At 41.7% G+C, this 17,768-nt stretch overlaps 1 protein-coding gene across 11 annotated transcripts in view; it reads right to left on the reverse strand.

The window, feature by feature from the left end:
* Positions 1–267: 267 nt before the first annotated feature.
* Positions 268–17,768, reverse strand: part of LCOR (ligand dependent nuclear receptor corepressor) — a 156,026-nt gene continuing 138,525 nt past the window's right edge. For all 11 annotated transcript variants that reach the window (XM_030940539.1, XM_030940546.1, XM_030940543.1 and 8 more), the window contains one exon: positions 268–6,624. In XM_030940539.1, the coding sequence (XP_030796399.1) occupies positions 2,286–6,624 (4,339 nt within the window). In that variant the 3' untranslated portion in view covers positions 268–2,285. The remainder of the gene's footprint in view (positions 6,625–17,768) is intronic.

A 17,768-nucleotide genomic window follows, 5' to 3' on the forward strand; every position in this document is an offset into this window, starting at 1 on the left:
CTCACTACCTTACACCTCTCCCTAACCTAATCCAAGCACCTTACAAGGTAGTCTGTATGCAGCCAAGGGGGCACCTCTTCTGTACAGGAATCAGCATGCCCGACATTGGCAAACATCAGCTGTTTAAGTCACCACAAAAACAATATCCAGTGACAACTATATGAAAAGATATTTTTAAAACCTTAAAACCATTTTTAAAGATTCAATGAACCTATTCAAAACACATTAATGCCTCTGTGCAACTTAATGCTGAGAAAGAGTTGCCAACATACACACTCAGCAGTTTCATTAATATAGGCAGCTCTTGAATGGCCCAAGTCAAAGATACCAGAAAAAAAAAAAGACTCATCAGACAGAGAAGACATGAAAAACAGTCAGGGCTTCATAAGATACTAAGCTTCTCTAGCTATGAAATTCAACACAATTCTAAATTTCTCACCAATCAAATACTTTTCTCCAGTCTTATCCAATCATCAGAAGTTTCCATGATATACAGCAAACCTTTACCAGAATGGGTAGAAGGCCTGTATTATCATGATTTTCAGGAAAAAGTCCATCTGGGCTTATCTAAAGAGATCTGAAACAACCTAAATGGAAAATTTTTAAATAAAAAGGACAGGGCAGCAGCTGTTCATACAAGCCGATTTTGGTGACAGAACAGGTTAAGGAAGCTGGATGAGGCTTCAACAACCAAGCCTTTTTTTGCAGAGTGGCCCAATGGAAAAGTCAAGTACACGCTGCGTTGTAATCATGGAGCAAAGTCATAGGCACTAGGTTGAAGCCAATGCGCCAATCTCAGGCTTCACCTGGGAAAGGCAAACAAAGTCATTAAAATATGGTGGTTCTCACTTCTGAGACATGGAACAGAGCCTGACATGACATGGCAGGAGGGATACTACAAGCATTTAACTACTAGGATGGTGTTAATCAATCAGAATGAATATCTACTCCAACAAGTACATTCACATTGGAGCATACAGCTAAACATCAGCTCTGGGGGCAGGGGGTGTGTGGGCTCCCCACAGATGTTGGAGTTGCTTCCTCTAACTGCAAGGCTGCTCTAACCTTTACATAATTCTGTGCTGTTTTAGATCTGAGTCTGGTACCAAAGTGGTACTGGGGCTGCTCACAGAGACACTGGGCTACTTTTAAACCACCTGTCCTTTGCTAATTACTCAACTCAGGGACACCCAAGCACACTGCATGGGGAAGAAAGAATTTTACTGTAAAATTGGGATTGGGAGACATGTGTGGCTGATAACCACATGCAAATGCACCCAAACACACATAGACATACACATTCTTAAACCTTTCTATTACTGGAAATAATAAGTTTGGCTTTCTTTGAATATGGAAGTACTCTGGGTAAGAAAGAAAATAAGAAGAGTCATTTTCATCCTAATCATCAAATTACAGCTACAAGATGAAAAAAAAAAAAAAAATCCTAGACTTTTCCCTCCCAAAGTAGGATGGAAGCCTTGCAGGAGTGCTAGCAAGACCAGAAATGAAGAAGATGGTGAGAATTAGCAATGCAGTTTGGGGATGCAAATGATGTTTTAGAGGTTATAAACAAAATTAACACTTGTGACATATCTTTTGTCCCATGGGCACATAATTTAGAATACATGCTCTCAAATGACAAAACATCAAAGGTGAGAGGAGGGACCAACAATGAACATGATCTTTTTAAAAAGGGGGTAACAGAAATAGTAATCTTTTATAATTATAAATCCTCTGCATACCATAAAAATGATTTGGTTTAGCTTTCAAACATCATCTAAACAAACAAACAAGACAGAGAGGGAAGTTCACTGCTGGGGTTTGCAAAGAGGGGCATCTGTTCGTGGGCAGATGCTGCAGGGTGGCTGCTGAAAAGCTCCTTTTATGTGCATGATGGTGGTCTTCTCGGCTACAGTACAAGTGCTTGTGCATCAAGTATAAAATACAAGCCTTTAATCACATAGATCAGCTTTTTAGCTTTTGTAAATTTAAAAACAAAAAGGATAAATAAGGCACTGTACTTTTAAAAACGAAAACTGCTTGGTTCCAAGTTTAAAACCCAAGGAACAACCAGAATATAATATATAACTTCCCTTAGCCTCAGAGAAGGACTCTGCAAGTTCCCTTCTCCATGTGAGATGCATTTTTGGACATCTCAAATTATGGTGTTCTCCATTAACTGTAAATTTGAAAGGCTTGATAAGCTTATAAAAGCAGATTTAGTTAATGCAAAATAAAAGGTTACTTCTATAGAACAGTTTTACTCTTGGCTACCATCTTTCCAATCACTTTGCATCCAGCCGCCTCCGTTTGCCGTGTGAAGAGTCCAGCTTTGCCTTCAGCTTTCGCTTTCTCTGAGCTGCACTGCTCTCTGGGGTTTTCGTTGAGGGTCTGGCCCGAGTCTTTCCACTACTCTGCTTCCTATTCGTGGCTTTCTGAGGCCTTGAAGAGGATTCACCCGCCCCCTTCTGTTTTGCAGGTTTCGTCAGTGTTTCCGAGGCAATAGACTGGGAAGGCCTTTTGTTTGTATTCTCTTTTTCTTTCCTGGAGGGAGGGCAGCTCTTCCCAGCGGACTTTTTAGGGATCTTCACTTTATTCTCTTTCAAAGACGTCTTTTTGGGGGGTTGGCTGCTTCTGTCCCTTGCAGCTGGCCTCTTGGCAGCAGGGGTTTTGGTGACTCCATCGGCATGCTTTTCTTTGCTGGCTTTCACCGCAGGCCCCTTGTTCTTACCATCTGGAAGGCTGCTGCCTTCTGTTCTCTTGCGTTTACTCTGAACTTCTGCTTTAGGCAAGATTTCAGACACCTGCTTCCCTTTCCGTCCCTTCATTCCTTCAGTACTCTTGGGCTTAACAGGAAACCCATCTACATCCACTTGCAGGGCAAGCTTGGGTGACATCAGAGGGTTGATGCATACGCTCTTACGACTTGGCTTACTTTCCACAGCCAGACCATCTGGGCATTCCATTTTCTCATTCTTGATCAAACGTTGCTGGGCTCTGAGCTTTCCTCGAATATTGGAATATTTTCTAAGAATCCGGGTACTGGCTGGAGTGGGCAGGTTTGCTGGAGGATGGCTGTTTTTATCTTCCTTGACTTCCTCTATGCTGTCTTCAGAATTAGGGCTGGGGCTGACATCACTGCCATCCTCTGGCTCCACTTGATCAGGATTCTCTCGAAATTTAGCCCAGAGCTTCTGCGTTTTCCAATTATTCCTAGCAGGGGTAGCTCCAGGGAATTTCTTCAAGTGCTTTTTCAAGCGCTCAGCCTGTAGTGAACTGGGATATAGGCTGGAAGGAGAGTATTTCTGAAGAGGATGCTTGACAGGGGGAACGTCTCCTGGAAGGCGAGTATTGAGCTTCTTCACAATGACTAGAGACCGGGTTTCAGTTGTCTCTAAGAACCATTTACAAACATTAGATAATTTAAAGTTTGTCATAAAGAGCATCTGAACAGGAGAAAACTTCTGACCCTCCAACGAACCCCTACATTTCCGTGACCTTTTCTTGCTTTTCCAAATCTCTTTCAGTTTATCTGATTTGTTCCTTGCTCTTGGTGCTGGCTGTCCTTCTTTCTCCAACTGGATCCAGCCCTTCTGAACTTTCATGTACTGGGCATTGAAGTTGGCAATGAGCTCTTGGTTCTCCTCCTCAGCACACCATTCCATAAACTTTGGCTGTTCATCTACCACGGTGTCAACATCATCCTCATCTAGGGGGTCTCCACTCTCTGAAGCTCCATTTTCCTTTGGCATTGTGGGGCTTACTTGTGCAGCTTCCTTTTCTGAAGTCACTTTTGAAGCATCCAGGGAGCCCACAGAATGAGCATGTCTTAGGTTGTAGGTTGAAGAGGTCAATCTTTTAGGCCTTGGCACTGATTTTGGTGGCCTAGCAGCATCACCACTTCCACTACTTGACAACCCAAGAGAGCTGCACGGGGCATCACTGTCATCATCTTTCTGCTGAGTGTTTTCATTGTCTACCTCATTTACAGCCTTCTCCACATGCTGTGTGGGAATATGCCCTGGCTCTTCTTTTGCCTGTTCTGGGTCCCTCTTACAAGGAATACTTTCTGAGGGGATATGAGCATTCTTCTCATCCATTTTAGACTGAACATAGATTTCCAGTCTCTCGCCAGGCAGTGGCTGTCCAGCTGTGGTTATGGGGTCTCTGCTGGGGAAAATCTCTCCTCCTAACTCCTTGACTTCTTTGACCAACATGTTTTTCAAAGTCTGCCTGGTGATGATTCCCCCCGCTTCGCCCTCCTGCTCGGCATCTTTCTCAGGGGGGTGTTCACTGACACTTGGCTTTTCTGTGTCCTCCAGAGCTTCCGTGTGGAAACTGTCAGGTGGAAGGCCCTCAGGTGTTGTCCCACCAGGGTGCACTTCTTTTTTCGAACGTTTTGCACTAGGATTTTTAGGAACTTTGATTTCAAGACAAGCTGAGGAAGAATTTGAACTTTGATTTCTTAGGCATCTGTCAGCAGAGGAAGAATCCAAAAGTTGACTTCTTAGGCACCTATCAGAGGCCTCAGGGAATTTTTTACCTTTTTTCTTTTTGTCTAAATTCTCTTCGAGTGAGTCAATGCTTAGATCACACGTGTCTTTTTCTGACAGGTATTTTACATCATCATCCTCTCCCTCTAATTTTCCTGTACCACCTGCTACCTCACTTTCCTCAGTTCCACTGGGGTTTTCATCAGTAAAAGTCCTGCTTTCCTTCAAGAGTGGGTTGACATCTAGCTCCTGGGTGTCTCCAGACTCAACCTCGGCACTGATGCTTTGGTCGTCCTCAGCCTTTCCCAGACTCATGGGGGGCTCCAAGTCCATTGGGGAACTCTGATTTTCTGAGCACTGAGGATTTTCTTCTCTACTGACTGTTTCAGGAGGAGAATGAGGCCTAGAAATGACATCTTCACTGCCTCCCCCAGAAAAGCTTTCAGTGGAAGGAAGCAGGTGACAGTCCTGGGGTACACTCATCTCCTCCGTATCCAACAGTGCAAGTGGTGGTTGGTTGTGTTCAGAAGACATCCCACTTGCTGTGGGAGCTGAGACTGTGGGGCCACCTTCTGGCAGGTCCTCTTCAGGAAGGTGAGTGGGGAGAGGCCACCCCAGGCTGGAGGCTGTCGTTTCCTCTGACCTGGGTGAGCTGCTCAGACTCGGCTTCATCTCTGTGGGGCAAACCTCAGGCTCTTGAGGTTCTTTTCCAGGTGAAACGTCTCCACCTCCTTCCTCGTGAGAGGTTATTTCCTTGCTAGGTTCTTCAGGGTTGTCTTCTCTGGGAAGCTGCACATCTACTGTATGTCTAGGGGCTGAAATTGTAAGGGTCTGCTTAGGAGTGAAAACTGCTTCTGATGCCAGTGCTGAGCAGCTTGCTTTTTCCTGGGAGTGTAAATTTCTGGCCAGTGTACGAACAGTTGGCAGCTCACAACAGTCACCATTGAAAAAGTATCCCCGAGTACTCTTTCTGGCTGTTTTCCGAGAAGATAATATTGATTTTTGATTCTCAAAGTGGCATTCTGTTATTGGTTGACTGATATAAACAACATCACACTGGTTATCATAATCATTTATCCTCAGCCCTGATGCCCTTTTACTTTTCCGAGCTGTCTTAATGGAGGTTGATATCATCTTGGTTCTTGAGTGTCCATTTGCTGCTTTGTGTACAGTTGGCATAGGGCCAGGGCCTAACCAACCATCTTTGGAATGATCAAATTGGCCCTTATCACTGGGATGTAAATGGTAACCCACCTTATTTCTTCCCAGCGAGTGAAGATGGTTCTCTTGCTTTGGCCTTGCATCTTGTTCATTTGCCTCCAAGTCCTGGCGCAAAGGTGTTTTTGGACACTGTAAAGTATTCTCTTTGTCAGCAGTTCTAGATGAGTTCCCCATAAACCCTGAGTCCCAAGTCTCTTCTGATAAAGCCCTGAACGAATTTCTTTGAGGAATAATACAGGTATTGCCCTCCTCATTATTCTCAGCTGCCATTTTTACAGAAATTAGACTTTCTACTAAAGTTGAACTCTGCATATGGTCTTTACCATCCTCACATATGTTCACATTTGTGTCTTGCTCCTGTCCAGTGGTTTGCCCCTCCAAGTTTTTAGGGATGTGGTGGAAGTTCACTGAGGAAGAATTAGATGCAGTGAGGTATCCCGGAGTGAAACTATCCACTGAACTGCTATTAATAGAATTCGGTTTAGTGGTTGGAAGTTCAGAGGAATCTTTCTGGACAACAGTCAAGGCATTCTCTTTTCCATCTACAGGGTTTATCTCAGGAGGAGGCTCCTTCGGGGTCTGTTCCATCAAGTGTAAAGGGCTGTGAGAGTCTGACGAGTCTACGAACAAATCTACAGAAGCAGAAGACTTCATATCAAGACACAGAGCATCTTTTTCTTTATGTTTGGTGCTGAGCTGGGCACAGCCAGCATTGCAAGTGGATACATCCATTGCTCCAGAATCAGAAGGCTGCAGGTCCTCAGTGCCTGGTTGAGATTCAGTGTACAGGTCGTTCAGAACACGAATGAATTGCTTTTGATGATGAGTACACAGTTTGACCATAAACTTCTCCAGTGGGGACTTCGACTGATTGTTAGAATCTACTGCTTTTGCCTCTGCTGAGTTCTCCCTAGACAGAGAAAGAGAAAGAAGGAATTAGTATGGTCATTTACCAAAGAACCATTTTTACATTATAAAATTCACCCGATGTTATTAATTTCATTATTTATTTTTCTTTTTTGTAGATACAAGGTCTCACTATGTTGGCCAGGCTGATCTTGAACTCCTGACCTAAAGAGATCCTCCTGCCTCAGCCTCCCAAAGTGCTGGGATTACAGGTGTGAGCCACCTTGCTTGGCTATCTGTATTATAAAGAGAGTGGGTACTTTGGCCAAAACTGCTTCTAAGTCTGCTCATATAATTTTGATTCAATAAATATGAATTATTTACCTAATTATAAGGTCAGCCTGTTATAGTCTCAAATTTTCATGCTGTAAAAGTACTTTAAAAGTAATCTTCATAGTTTAAAAAGTAATCCCTCAAAATCATTTTTATCTTAAAGAGAAGAAATGCCGCAAATACTTTTTTTTTCAAAAAACTAAAAATTTGACCACACTATTAACTCTAGTTGGTCAACATATACTTTACTTTATTTCAGGTCTGGGTATTCCTGTTAAATAATCATTGGTTTATAAGTTCACAACACTGACAAGAATTGAGGTGCACTACAGTACAAATCTTGGTTTAGAAGTACTTATAGAACTTACAGTTTTTTTTATTTTTTATTCTTTTTATTTTTTTATAGAGACAGAGTCTTGCTCTGTGGCCCAGGCTGGAAGGCAGTAGTGTGATCTCAGCGCACTGCAACCTCTGCCTCCCGGGTTTAAGCAATTCTCCTACCTCAGCCTCCCAAGTAGCTGAGACTACAGGCGCATGCCGCCACGCCCGGCTAATTTTTTGTATTTTAGTAGAGACAGGGTTTCACCATGTTGCCCAGACTGGTCTTGAACTCCTGAGCTCAGGCAATCTGCCCGCCTCGACCTCCCAAAGTGCTAGGATTACAGGCATGAGCCACCGCACTCGGCCGAGAACTTACAGTTTTAACATAGTTTCTCGGCATGACCAATTGGTCATGCTAATGCGGGAATCCTTCTACCCTTTCCTAGGAGCATAAAGGAATAGAAATCAATAACTTCACATACTTTAAAAGGTGAGATGACAAGCAAGTCCCAATTCACAGTCTCTTTAAGTGAGGAGATAGCTATGAAGCCACACTAAACTGTACAGGAATTTAGTGAATTGGGACTTTACTCAAGTCCCAATTCACAGTCTCTTAAGTGAGGAGATAGCTATGAAGCCACACTAAACTGTACAGGCCTGTCACTGCAAGTAGTATTATATCTTTACTCAAGGCCCACTTGCTACATTCTCTAAGACCTTCAATACACCTTTTACAATCATCCACAAGAAATCATTCTATGTTAAAAACCCCTTTCCACCATTTAAGTAAGTCACCCAGGACAAATTTTTAGAGCTTAGTGCAGACAGTGGGGACTGTGTGAAAGGGTGATGCTAGACTCAAGACATGCCACAGGTAATACCTGCTTAGACAGCCAGGCCTTTCACTAGCTGCTTTGTGCTTCTGGATGTCTGGGTTGTACTGAACCCATGCAGTTGGTATGCTCCAATTTCCTGGAGTTTTATATAATTTCTTAAATTCCCTCTCTCTCTGTATGGATTATAATTCCTCAGGAGACTATTATGTGACTTGCCATGAAATACAGCAATGCACAGAGGCAGCTTAAATGTGTAGACAGATGTTTGATAATATCTTCTGGCTAATTCTTTTCTTCAGTCTTTTTCTGTCTCAGTCATGAGACACCTTTACAGGAAGGCTGACCTTAGACAACCCACGTCACCTCCTACCTTCCCACCCTCCACTGGCTTCTGAGCAATGGGGTCACAGAGGAAAAGAGCACAGGCTGTGGAATATGGAGATCCGAGATTCCACCTATGGCTCTGACATTTACTATCTACAGGATCTTAGGCAAGTTGCTTCATCTCTCTGAACCTTGGTTTCCTCATCTGTAAGTTGGGACTGAATGTCAGTATCTCAAAGGATTGTTGTGAGATATTAGATAACATACATAAAACATAAAGCGCAAAGCACAAAAGGGCAGGTGCTCAGACAATTTCAGTTTCTGTTCAGGACTTATGGAGATCTTTAAGATCAAGTGGTGAAAAGGTTGCTGAACATGGCTAAATACAAAACTAAGAAATTAGTCAAATCTGTTGCTTAACTTAAACTGCTTTACCAGAGAAAAGGTTACCCTGTGTTTTTGTTTGCACAACTAGCAAGAAAGCAGTTTTAGTCAGTAGTGTCATGGGTTTCTGAAAGGGCCTACGTTAGACCATGGATTTGAAAGACTAGAAACGTCTTAGAAAATGCCTACCTCAAACTTTCCAACGATAACTGAATTGTGAATACACTAGGAAAAAAGATTATTATAGAAGTATTACAAAAGGTACACAAGTACGGTGAACTCTGAAGTACATGCTGGTGATGGGGACAAAATGTACCAAAGGAAAGAAAAGAAGAAAGCAGCTAGAAAAAACCTACTGAGTACTTTTCTATTTGTAAAGCAGACTTAGTAAAAGTTTCAAAAAGGCAACGTATGGAATAAGCTCCTCCTGCTTTGCAAGAATGGCAAATACTATCTTCTTCCTTTGGAACAGGCAAGACATCAGTGACACCCTTGGATGAGTGACTGTTAGGACATTTCCAACTCTCTGACTCAATGAGATGTACAAGGGAGCTCAACAGACTCCTCATACAGCTGCAGACTTTTCTATTCAGGGAGCAGGCAGGAGGAGGCCCCTGCTGAAGGACCCCTGGACCCCTTTAGGAGGACCTTTGTTGCTATGTCTATCAGATGAAAGCAACAGCACAATATGTGTTACAGGCTACAGTGCGAGAGAGGAGGTGGAGAACCAGTAAGTAGTCCTGCTGCTTACTAGTTATGTGACCTTGTCCAAAACACTTAACCACGTCGGGTCTTAGTAGAGTACCTGCCCCATCTACCACTTGGAAATTCTCCAAGGAAAAACCTACAAAGTTTATACAAATATCAGCTACTATTACTGTCAGTGAATCAAATTAAAAGTGCTTCAGTAAAAACCACTGGGCTAGCTGGGCTTGCTAACATGAGCCTGCAGTGCCAGCTACCTGGGAGACTTAAGATAGGAGGATTGCTTGAGCCAAGGGGGTCGAGGCTGCAGGGAGCTATGATCATGCCACTGCACTACAGCCTGGGTGACAGAGTGAGACCCCACATCAAAAAACAAACAAACAAACAAACTTGGAGATCAAGAACATGCATTAATGCTTTCTTATAACCTAAAAGGGGCACATTTTCTGGATAAAGTTTAACCTTCAAGTACCAAACATTTTAAAGCAAATACTTAAAGATTCAAATTTTTTCTGATGGAAGTCTTAAAAAATTATATCATCTTGGAACATAATTTATTCTTCCTGATACTTGGGATCATTACCATATGGACTATTACTGAAGTCTGGCTATTATTTTTATTATACTAAATTGAATTAGATTAATAGTTGGGGGGCGACTCAATTAAGTCTGACTTCCTAAAAAGCCACAGTGGTGGCCTGTATTATATTAAATCTTCTTTCTTATTGGCTTCCAAACAGTGGCTGATCTTAGCAGTCCTACTTCTAACTTTAGGAAAGAATTTTACTCACTAGCTGAGAAGCCATATCCCAAGTGCCAGAATGGTACTTTAAGTAAAAATAAATAGGCTCTGAATGAAAGCTTGAGGAACAGTTTTAGGGGTAAGTACATGAATTTTCTAACCACAACTTCTGCTGCTCAGAAGCCTTTATTCCTTAGTTCCTGGTTCTTGGACATGTTCCTGATGTTTCCAAGGTAGGTGACTATAAATAAGTGGGATGCCTTTTCAATGCATCAAAGAACATACTCCAAGTGCATTTTAGCAATACACAAAAAAGGGTCGACAAAGGTCTGTGAAGAAGGTGAAGAAATATCATGGCATCTAATTGTAAAATACTGAAGAGATAAACGGTTGTTCCTAATTCAAGAAGCACAATCATTGCCTAACTCTTTGCAAAAATTTTCTAGGTACTGCTTCATGCCTATAGCTGGGTTCTGGAAGCAAGCTTTAGTACTTGGAATTAACGAGATGCCTGGGGATGAATGACATCGACGTATGCATGCAGTAAGAAGACAGAGTGCTATGAAGAAAGCTGAAGAAGCACTTTCCTCTAAAGTGATGCTCACACAGAATAAATGAGTAATAATTTAGTCCACAGGTATTATCTAACTTCCCTTATGATTGTGAGACCCTAATCTGCTGCTGTCCCATGTTTCAATAACTTAATAGCACCCCAATATCTTCATTACCTTTAACTAATGGAAGCTCTTCCAAAGGGCCATGCAGCCAGCCCTGAAGCAACAACTGCGGCCATATGGCTCAAGCTAGTCCCCATTAGACAGCCACAGGTAGGTAGGAACGTACTTCACAACCTTACGGCAAGAGGCAGTGGTGCCTTCCATGCCACCACTAAGGCATGCTAAAGAAACATGTTCAGGATCCACTGAACTCTAACCTGGAACAATGTAATACAGCATGCGGATACTAAAAAACAGTAGCATCAGAGAGACTGACACAGGCTAAAGCAACCTTAAGAGACACTTAGAGCAGTAGTTTGTGGAAGCTCAGGAGAATGAAAAGAATCAACTTTTCTTTCCACAGAACTGCAAATGGCAACCTCCAGAGAAAATGGCATCAACAAAAAAGACCATTTGTATGTTTTCCTCATAAAAAGGATCAGGGACAATGTACAAGAGCAGGTATCAGGGTATTCTTGTCAGCCTGTCACTGGCCAGCTCAAAACCACCCCACCTGGTTTGATTGCATTAGTTCCTGAAAATCCTAAGCCACTGTGCTCGGTAAAACTTAATTATCTGGGGCCTTGTGTGTGTGGGTATATACATATACACATACAAGGAGTTTCGCTCTTGTTGCCTAGGCTGGAGTGCAATGGCATGATCTTGGCTCACTGCAACCTCCACCTCCCGGGTTCAAGCAACTCTCCTGGCTCAGTCTCTGAAATAGCTGGGATTACAGGCGCCCACGACCACATCCGGCTAATTTTTGTATTTTCAGTAGAGACAGGGTTTCGCCAAGTTGGTCAGGCTGGTCTTGAACTCCTGACCTCACGTGATCCACCCACCTTGCCTTCCAAAGTGCTAGGATTACAGGCGTGGGCCACTGTGCCTGGCCAGGGTCTTGAATAATTATCCTATAATTTTTATCTTGTATTGACTTTGTCTTGTTTTTATCTTAGCTTCCCAAGCAGATGTAAGCTACTTGAGGGCAGGTAGGGATCATGTTTCATGTTTTCCTGTTTTCTCCTAGCAAAAAAGAGGAGAGGAAAAAGGGACATCTAGATCTAGGATGCTTCCTGAGTCTTCATCCTGGGCAGCACCATTTACTCAGAAAGGAATAAAAGTAACAAAGGTAGTGGCTGGTGGTTGTTAGGGTGTGTATGTTTCTGAAGAGCTCTGTACTATATGTATTAGGAGATTTACACGATTCTGAATCTGAGATGTCTGGTAGGCAACTAGACACATAGGCATGATGAACCCACCAATACCTTCCCTTCGATCTGAGGGGCCTTCACATTAATACTAACCTTTGTCCAGGTGTCATTAAAAAGCCCTGTCATAACAGCTAACTTTACAATATAGCAATAAAATCAGTTTGGCTGTGCCTCAAAGTTATCCAGCTTCCTACTTTTTTTCCTAGAACTTTTCTCAATAGCACGTATTTATTTTATTATTTTATTTTGAGATAGAGTCTCCCTCTGTCGCCCAGGCTGGAGTACAGTGGTGCAATCTCGGCTCACAGCAACCACTGCCTCCCGGGTTCAAGTAATTCTCGGGCCTCAGCCCCCTAAGAAGCTGGGATTAGGCATGTGCCACCACACCCAGCTAATTTTTGTATTTTTACTAGCAATGTAGCGATGGGGTTTCACCATGTTGGCCAGGCTGGTCTTGAGCTTCTGACCTGAGGTGATCCACCAGCCTCGGCTTCCCAAAGTGCTGGGATTACGGGTGTGAGCCACTGCACCCGGCCAATAGCACCTAAGTTTAGATGAATTTCACTTTATCATTTGAATATTTTAAAAATAAATCTCGACTTCCTGATATTTAATTCTATTACTATTTTTTAACATAAAAACATTTTTAACATAATAAAACATAAAAATTAAGCATTTGCATTAACTTAGAATATTGTTGGGCAGCTAGTAGGGAAACCAGAAAGAGGCGATTTTTTGTCCTGCAAACCATTTCCTCAACTTGGCCTAAGGTCCAGGAAGCACTGTTTTAGTTCGGTGCAGATTATAGTCTGTATCATACGATGTCCTTCACATCTGACTAAATAAGGTCTTTATAAGAACAGTAATTCATAACAGATGTTAAAATGACTTGAGCTCATGCTAGTTCATGCTGCTTCTGCTAAGAAGACTCTTTGTAATAGTCAAGTGAATTATTCTTTAATCAGAAATACCTGAAAACCACCACTAAAGCACAGTGAGATCCTAGGGATTGGTAATGGGAGGAAGTACTCCCACTTCTCATAAAGGAAAATAAAAAACTGGATTTCCAATACTTGAATTAGTTTTCAGTTTATCTCCTTGGTGAGAAACGGTATGCATGACCTTGACCACTGTCTTCCTATCTTCAGTTCCATGTCTAATTGTTAAGGGTGTGGTAAAAGGATAAGATAATATTCATAAACCCTTTAAAAGCTACAGTTTAAGAATGATTGTTGTTTCATAACCCCATCTTTAATGATTTACTCAATGATATTAATCTACATCACAAGTTAGACATAGCTGAACTTGCCTACCAAATCAATAATACAACATCTAATTCCTGATGGAAAGCATTCCTGTGGTTAATACTGGTGGGTGGGCAATGCTTATGTTATCTTAGGGTAAAAGATCAAGTGGAGAAGAGATGTGGCATGGAGGTGAAGTGACAAGTCCGAGAGTCTAGAATTTGGGAGTGACGAACTGAGGTATTTACTCTCTAACTACCAATAACTGCTTGATGGGCAAAGGCAATATCACTGATGACCAAAATACATTCTTCTTGACTGAAAAAAGATCAACAGCCACAGTGAATGATGTTTAGATAGGGGCTAATCTTAATAGCAGAAACAGGGAGTCCCAGGAAAACAGAAGGGGAAAGCAAGCTTTAAGAGAGCTGACTGTAGTCAAGAGTTGTAAATTACTATGGCTTGACTCTTTAAATAAAACATAAAAATGCTTCCTCACCCCCTCTTGAAGGCATAACAGTTAATATTTTTTGCCAGACAATAATCTGAAATTCTGTCCCCTAATTTTCTCACTTCTTCTCCTTTAAGCACAGAAAGTATTAGTCAGGAGGGCCTGAAAAAATCTGCTGACAAGTCCCTGCTCTACAATGAGAAATTTATCTGCTCTTGGCTATTTCACATCTGTGTATCCTCCACACCTGACTATAAGGATATTCCAAGGGGTATGACAAAGTTGTGTACACATAATGGAGAAGGTTGGGATGGGATGTAGAAATTTTATTTTTCCACTCTTTAGAAAGCCATAGGTATACTTTAAAACCCCTGAACAAACTTTTCTTTCCACAGAACTGGATTAGGAGAAGCAGTGAAAGGGTAGGCAAAAGTGAATACAGGAAAGTGATAAATGAAGTTCATAAAAACCACAGGTTGTTAAATACGCGATTTCCAGGTGGTTGAAATCCAAGTTATCTGAATTTGGATGTAGATAGAACCTAGATACAGAAAAAGCAATTCTCAAAATTGGGGTTAAATTATCCCCTTTCTGATCTCTATGAGATCAGAATCATAGAGAACGGTGAGGGGTTGAAACCAGGCTGTATCTCTTCACCCCTATAAAAGTCCCAACCTCAGTGACTCACCATTGCTAATGGCAACATGGTTATTTGTTCAAGTGTATGGAGGTACTGATCTAAAACAAAAGGCATGCAATCCCTTTGTAATAGCTAAGTTTACCATGTTCTTAATCATGTTCACTGAAAGAGCAGAATTAAGGTTCAAAAATCATGAATTAATAATCGAAACTGGGGGAAAAATAGGTGTTTCAGAGGGAGTTTACTGAGCATGAAGTCATAGTTTGCTAGCTTTCTGTATCTTAAGGCTTAATATCCCTATATAAGGGACAGAGTAGATCTCCTAAATATCATAGAAACACTTTAAGGCTTATATATTGTATCTCCTATTTTTCTTCATTTTAAGTAGATTGTCAAATTTATTAAATTACAATAAAAAATATAAACTATGCAGAAGATTCTCATGTTCATTCTTTAACATATTTTTACCCTACAGACAAATGTACCCAGGATGCCAAAATATGGTCAGAAAGTTACTTGGAGAGCTGGAAGTCAGGGCAAGGATCACTAAGCACAACAGGTCAATGCCTCCATCTGCTCTCTGGAAATGTAATAGCCTCACAAAACAGACATCTCTGACAAACTACTTCTGTGGTTTTTCCCCCTTCCAAATTGACTTTTGTTTCTAACTTCATCATCCTTTGTAAGACTATGCAAAGTCTAAGGTATATAGAAGTGTCAATTTAAAAAAAAAGAAGGGAGGGTTCAGAAGCAGTGAGAGACGTGAGATTTTGGACTGGATAACATACATTTAAAAATTCTTAAAAATTTTACCCCCTTTACCTCATTGATATTCATAGGGTGAGCAATAACACTAAATTTTTATTTTTTTAAGTATTTTTATTTTTTAAAGTATGAGGATAAGCAAGGTATATTTATCATCCTCTCTGGGGCACTATAGGAATTAATAGTCCTTTATAACTATTACCCACCCCACCCCTCTCTAGAAACACTCAAGGCTACAGCTGTAGATGTTCTGGGGGTAGAACTGAACTAAGTATTAATAAAATCATCTCTACATTCAATTTTTTACTCAGGAATCTTGGAGGACAAAATGTAACTGAATGTGTAGGCACACATGCAGACATAAGAGTTATAAGGCCTGTTATTTAGATATTCTATGCTATATATTCTATCTCAATTTAGATATTTATTCTACCTCAATTTTTATTATTAGTTTCCTCACTTCCCTTGTCTCCAGTACACCATCCAGTTTAACTACAAGGGTTGACTTTCTTTGGAAAATGGTATATTGTATATCTCTGTCCCTAGTTTCTCCTCATTTTAGAGTCAGCATCACATTATCCAGAACTGCCATCTTCCTAAAGCCCAATCTCATCTGGTTACTTTCTTGCATGAAACTCCTACAAGCTCCCCATTGCTTACACAACCCTCCTCGGCACCCTGTCCCTGGTGCTGCATTAGGTAGTTTTTCCTCTACTCCCAGTCTGCTTGTATCTTTTGTTAAACAATACTTTATGCTGCATGGTAACTATTGACCTAACCGTCTTCTCCATGGACTGTGAACCTCCTCTAGGTCAAGGACTTTGTCCTTTTCAACTTGGTAGCCTCAATGCCTAAAGCTTGGGGCTCAGCTCACGGCAGGCATTAAGTCAGTCACAAATGGACTATTCAAATAAATTATTATGTAGTGAAAATAATTCTCCCAAATGCATTTTTCAAGGGAATTGAAAGGGGTAGAGGAAACATTTTTACATATAATCAGAAGGGAAAAGAATAACCTTTCAATAAAAATGAGTTCAACGAGCCAGGGAAAGAAGGGAATTTTGAAGGGCAGACAATAAGAATGTAGGTTTTGACTAAGCACACAGGCAGTCCAAGTGTGCTCTCTAAGGTACCAGGAAAACTGGGATGAAAAGGAATGGTTTACGTAATGGCTTTAAAACACCACTAGGTTTTCAACAGCCATTCAGAACAAGAAATGCTTTTTACAAAGTGACCTGGTACACACATCCCAGTTTGTATGTAGGTATGTATAATGATGTAAGTTTTGACAAAACATTATTTATCTTTACTATAATCCTATGTACTCTGATTCTATTTCTTTTTTAAAATGCTGGCTAGAGCCGCCCATGGTGGCTCATGCCTGTAATCCTAGTACTTTGGGAGGCCGAGGCAGGAGGACTGCCTGAGCTCAGGAGTTAGAGACCAGCCTGGGCAACAGGGCAAAATCCCATCTCTACTCAAAATACAAAAAATGAGCTGGGTGTGGTGGCACATAACTGTGGTCCCAGCTATTTGGGAAGCTGAGGCACAAGAATCACTTGAACCTGGGAGGTAGAGGCTGTGGTGAGCCAAGATCATGACACTTCACTCCAGCCTGGGTAACAGAGTGAGACTCTGTCTCCAAAATAACATAACATAACATATAAAATAAAATGCTGGTTAGGATCTTACAATCCATTAATAGGCTGTAGCTGGTCAACCCAATGTGAAAAAATACCTGGTAGGTAGAGAAGAAATCCAAGAAGATATGTATTTTTTCTTAATCCATGTCTGTCTAGTCAAAATTACACTGCCAGGTCTTCTTGGCAAAAATACCTCAAGTCGATTTAGTTTTTACTCTTATTTATTTTTTGAGACGGCGTCTCACTCTGCAGCCCAAGCTGAAGTGAAGTGGTGTGATCTTGGCTCACTGCAACCTCCGCCTCCTGGGCTCAAGCGATTCTCGTGCTTCAGCCTCCAGAGTAGCTGGGACTACAGGCGAGTGCCACCACATCCGGTTTTTTTTTTTTTTTTGTATTTTAGTAGAGACAGGATTTCACTGTGTCTCCCAGGGTGATCTTGAACTCCTGAGCTCAGGCGATCCGCCTGCCTTGGACTCCCAAAGTGCTGGGATTACAGGCGTGACCCCTAGCCTCGAGTCAATTTAATAGTTGTTGAAGGCTGGGCATAGTGGCTCACACCTGTAATCCCAGCACTTTGGGAGGCTGAGGTGGGCAGATCATGAGGTCAGGAGATCGAGACCATCCTGGCTAACATGGTGAAACCCCGTCTCTACTAAAAAAAAAAAAAAAATTAGCCGGGTGTGGTGGCAGGCGCCTGTAGTCCCAGCTTCTCAGGAGGCTGAAGCAGGAGACTGGCATGAACCTGAGAGGTGGAGCTTGCAGTGAGCTGAGATAGCACCACTGCAGCCTGAGTGACAGAGCGAGACTCCGTCTCAAAAAACAAACAAACAAAAAAAAACTGTTGAAATGAGCACCTCTAAACTATGTCAGCTGTGATCTGATCTGTTGGT

This window comes from Rhinopithecus roxellana, chromosome 11 (genome assembly GCF_007565055.1).
Source record: "Rhinopithecus roxellana isolate Shanxi Qingling chromosome 11, ASM756505v1, whole genome shotgun sequence".
NCBI lineage: Eukaryota > Metazoa > Chordata > Mammalia > Primates > Cercopithecidae > Rhinopithecus > Rhinopithecus roxellana.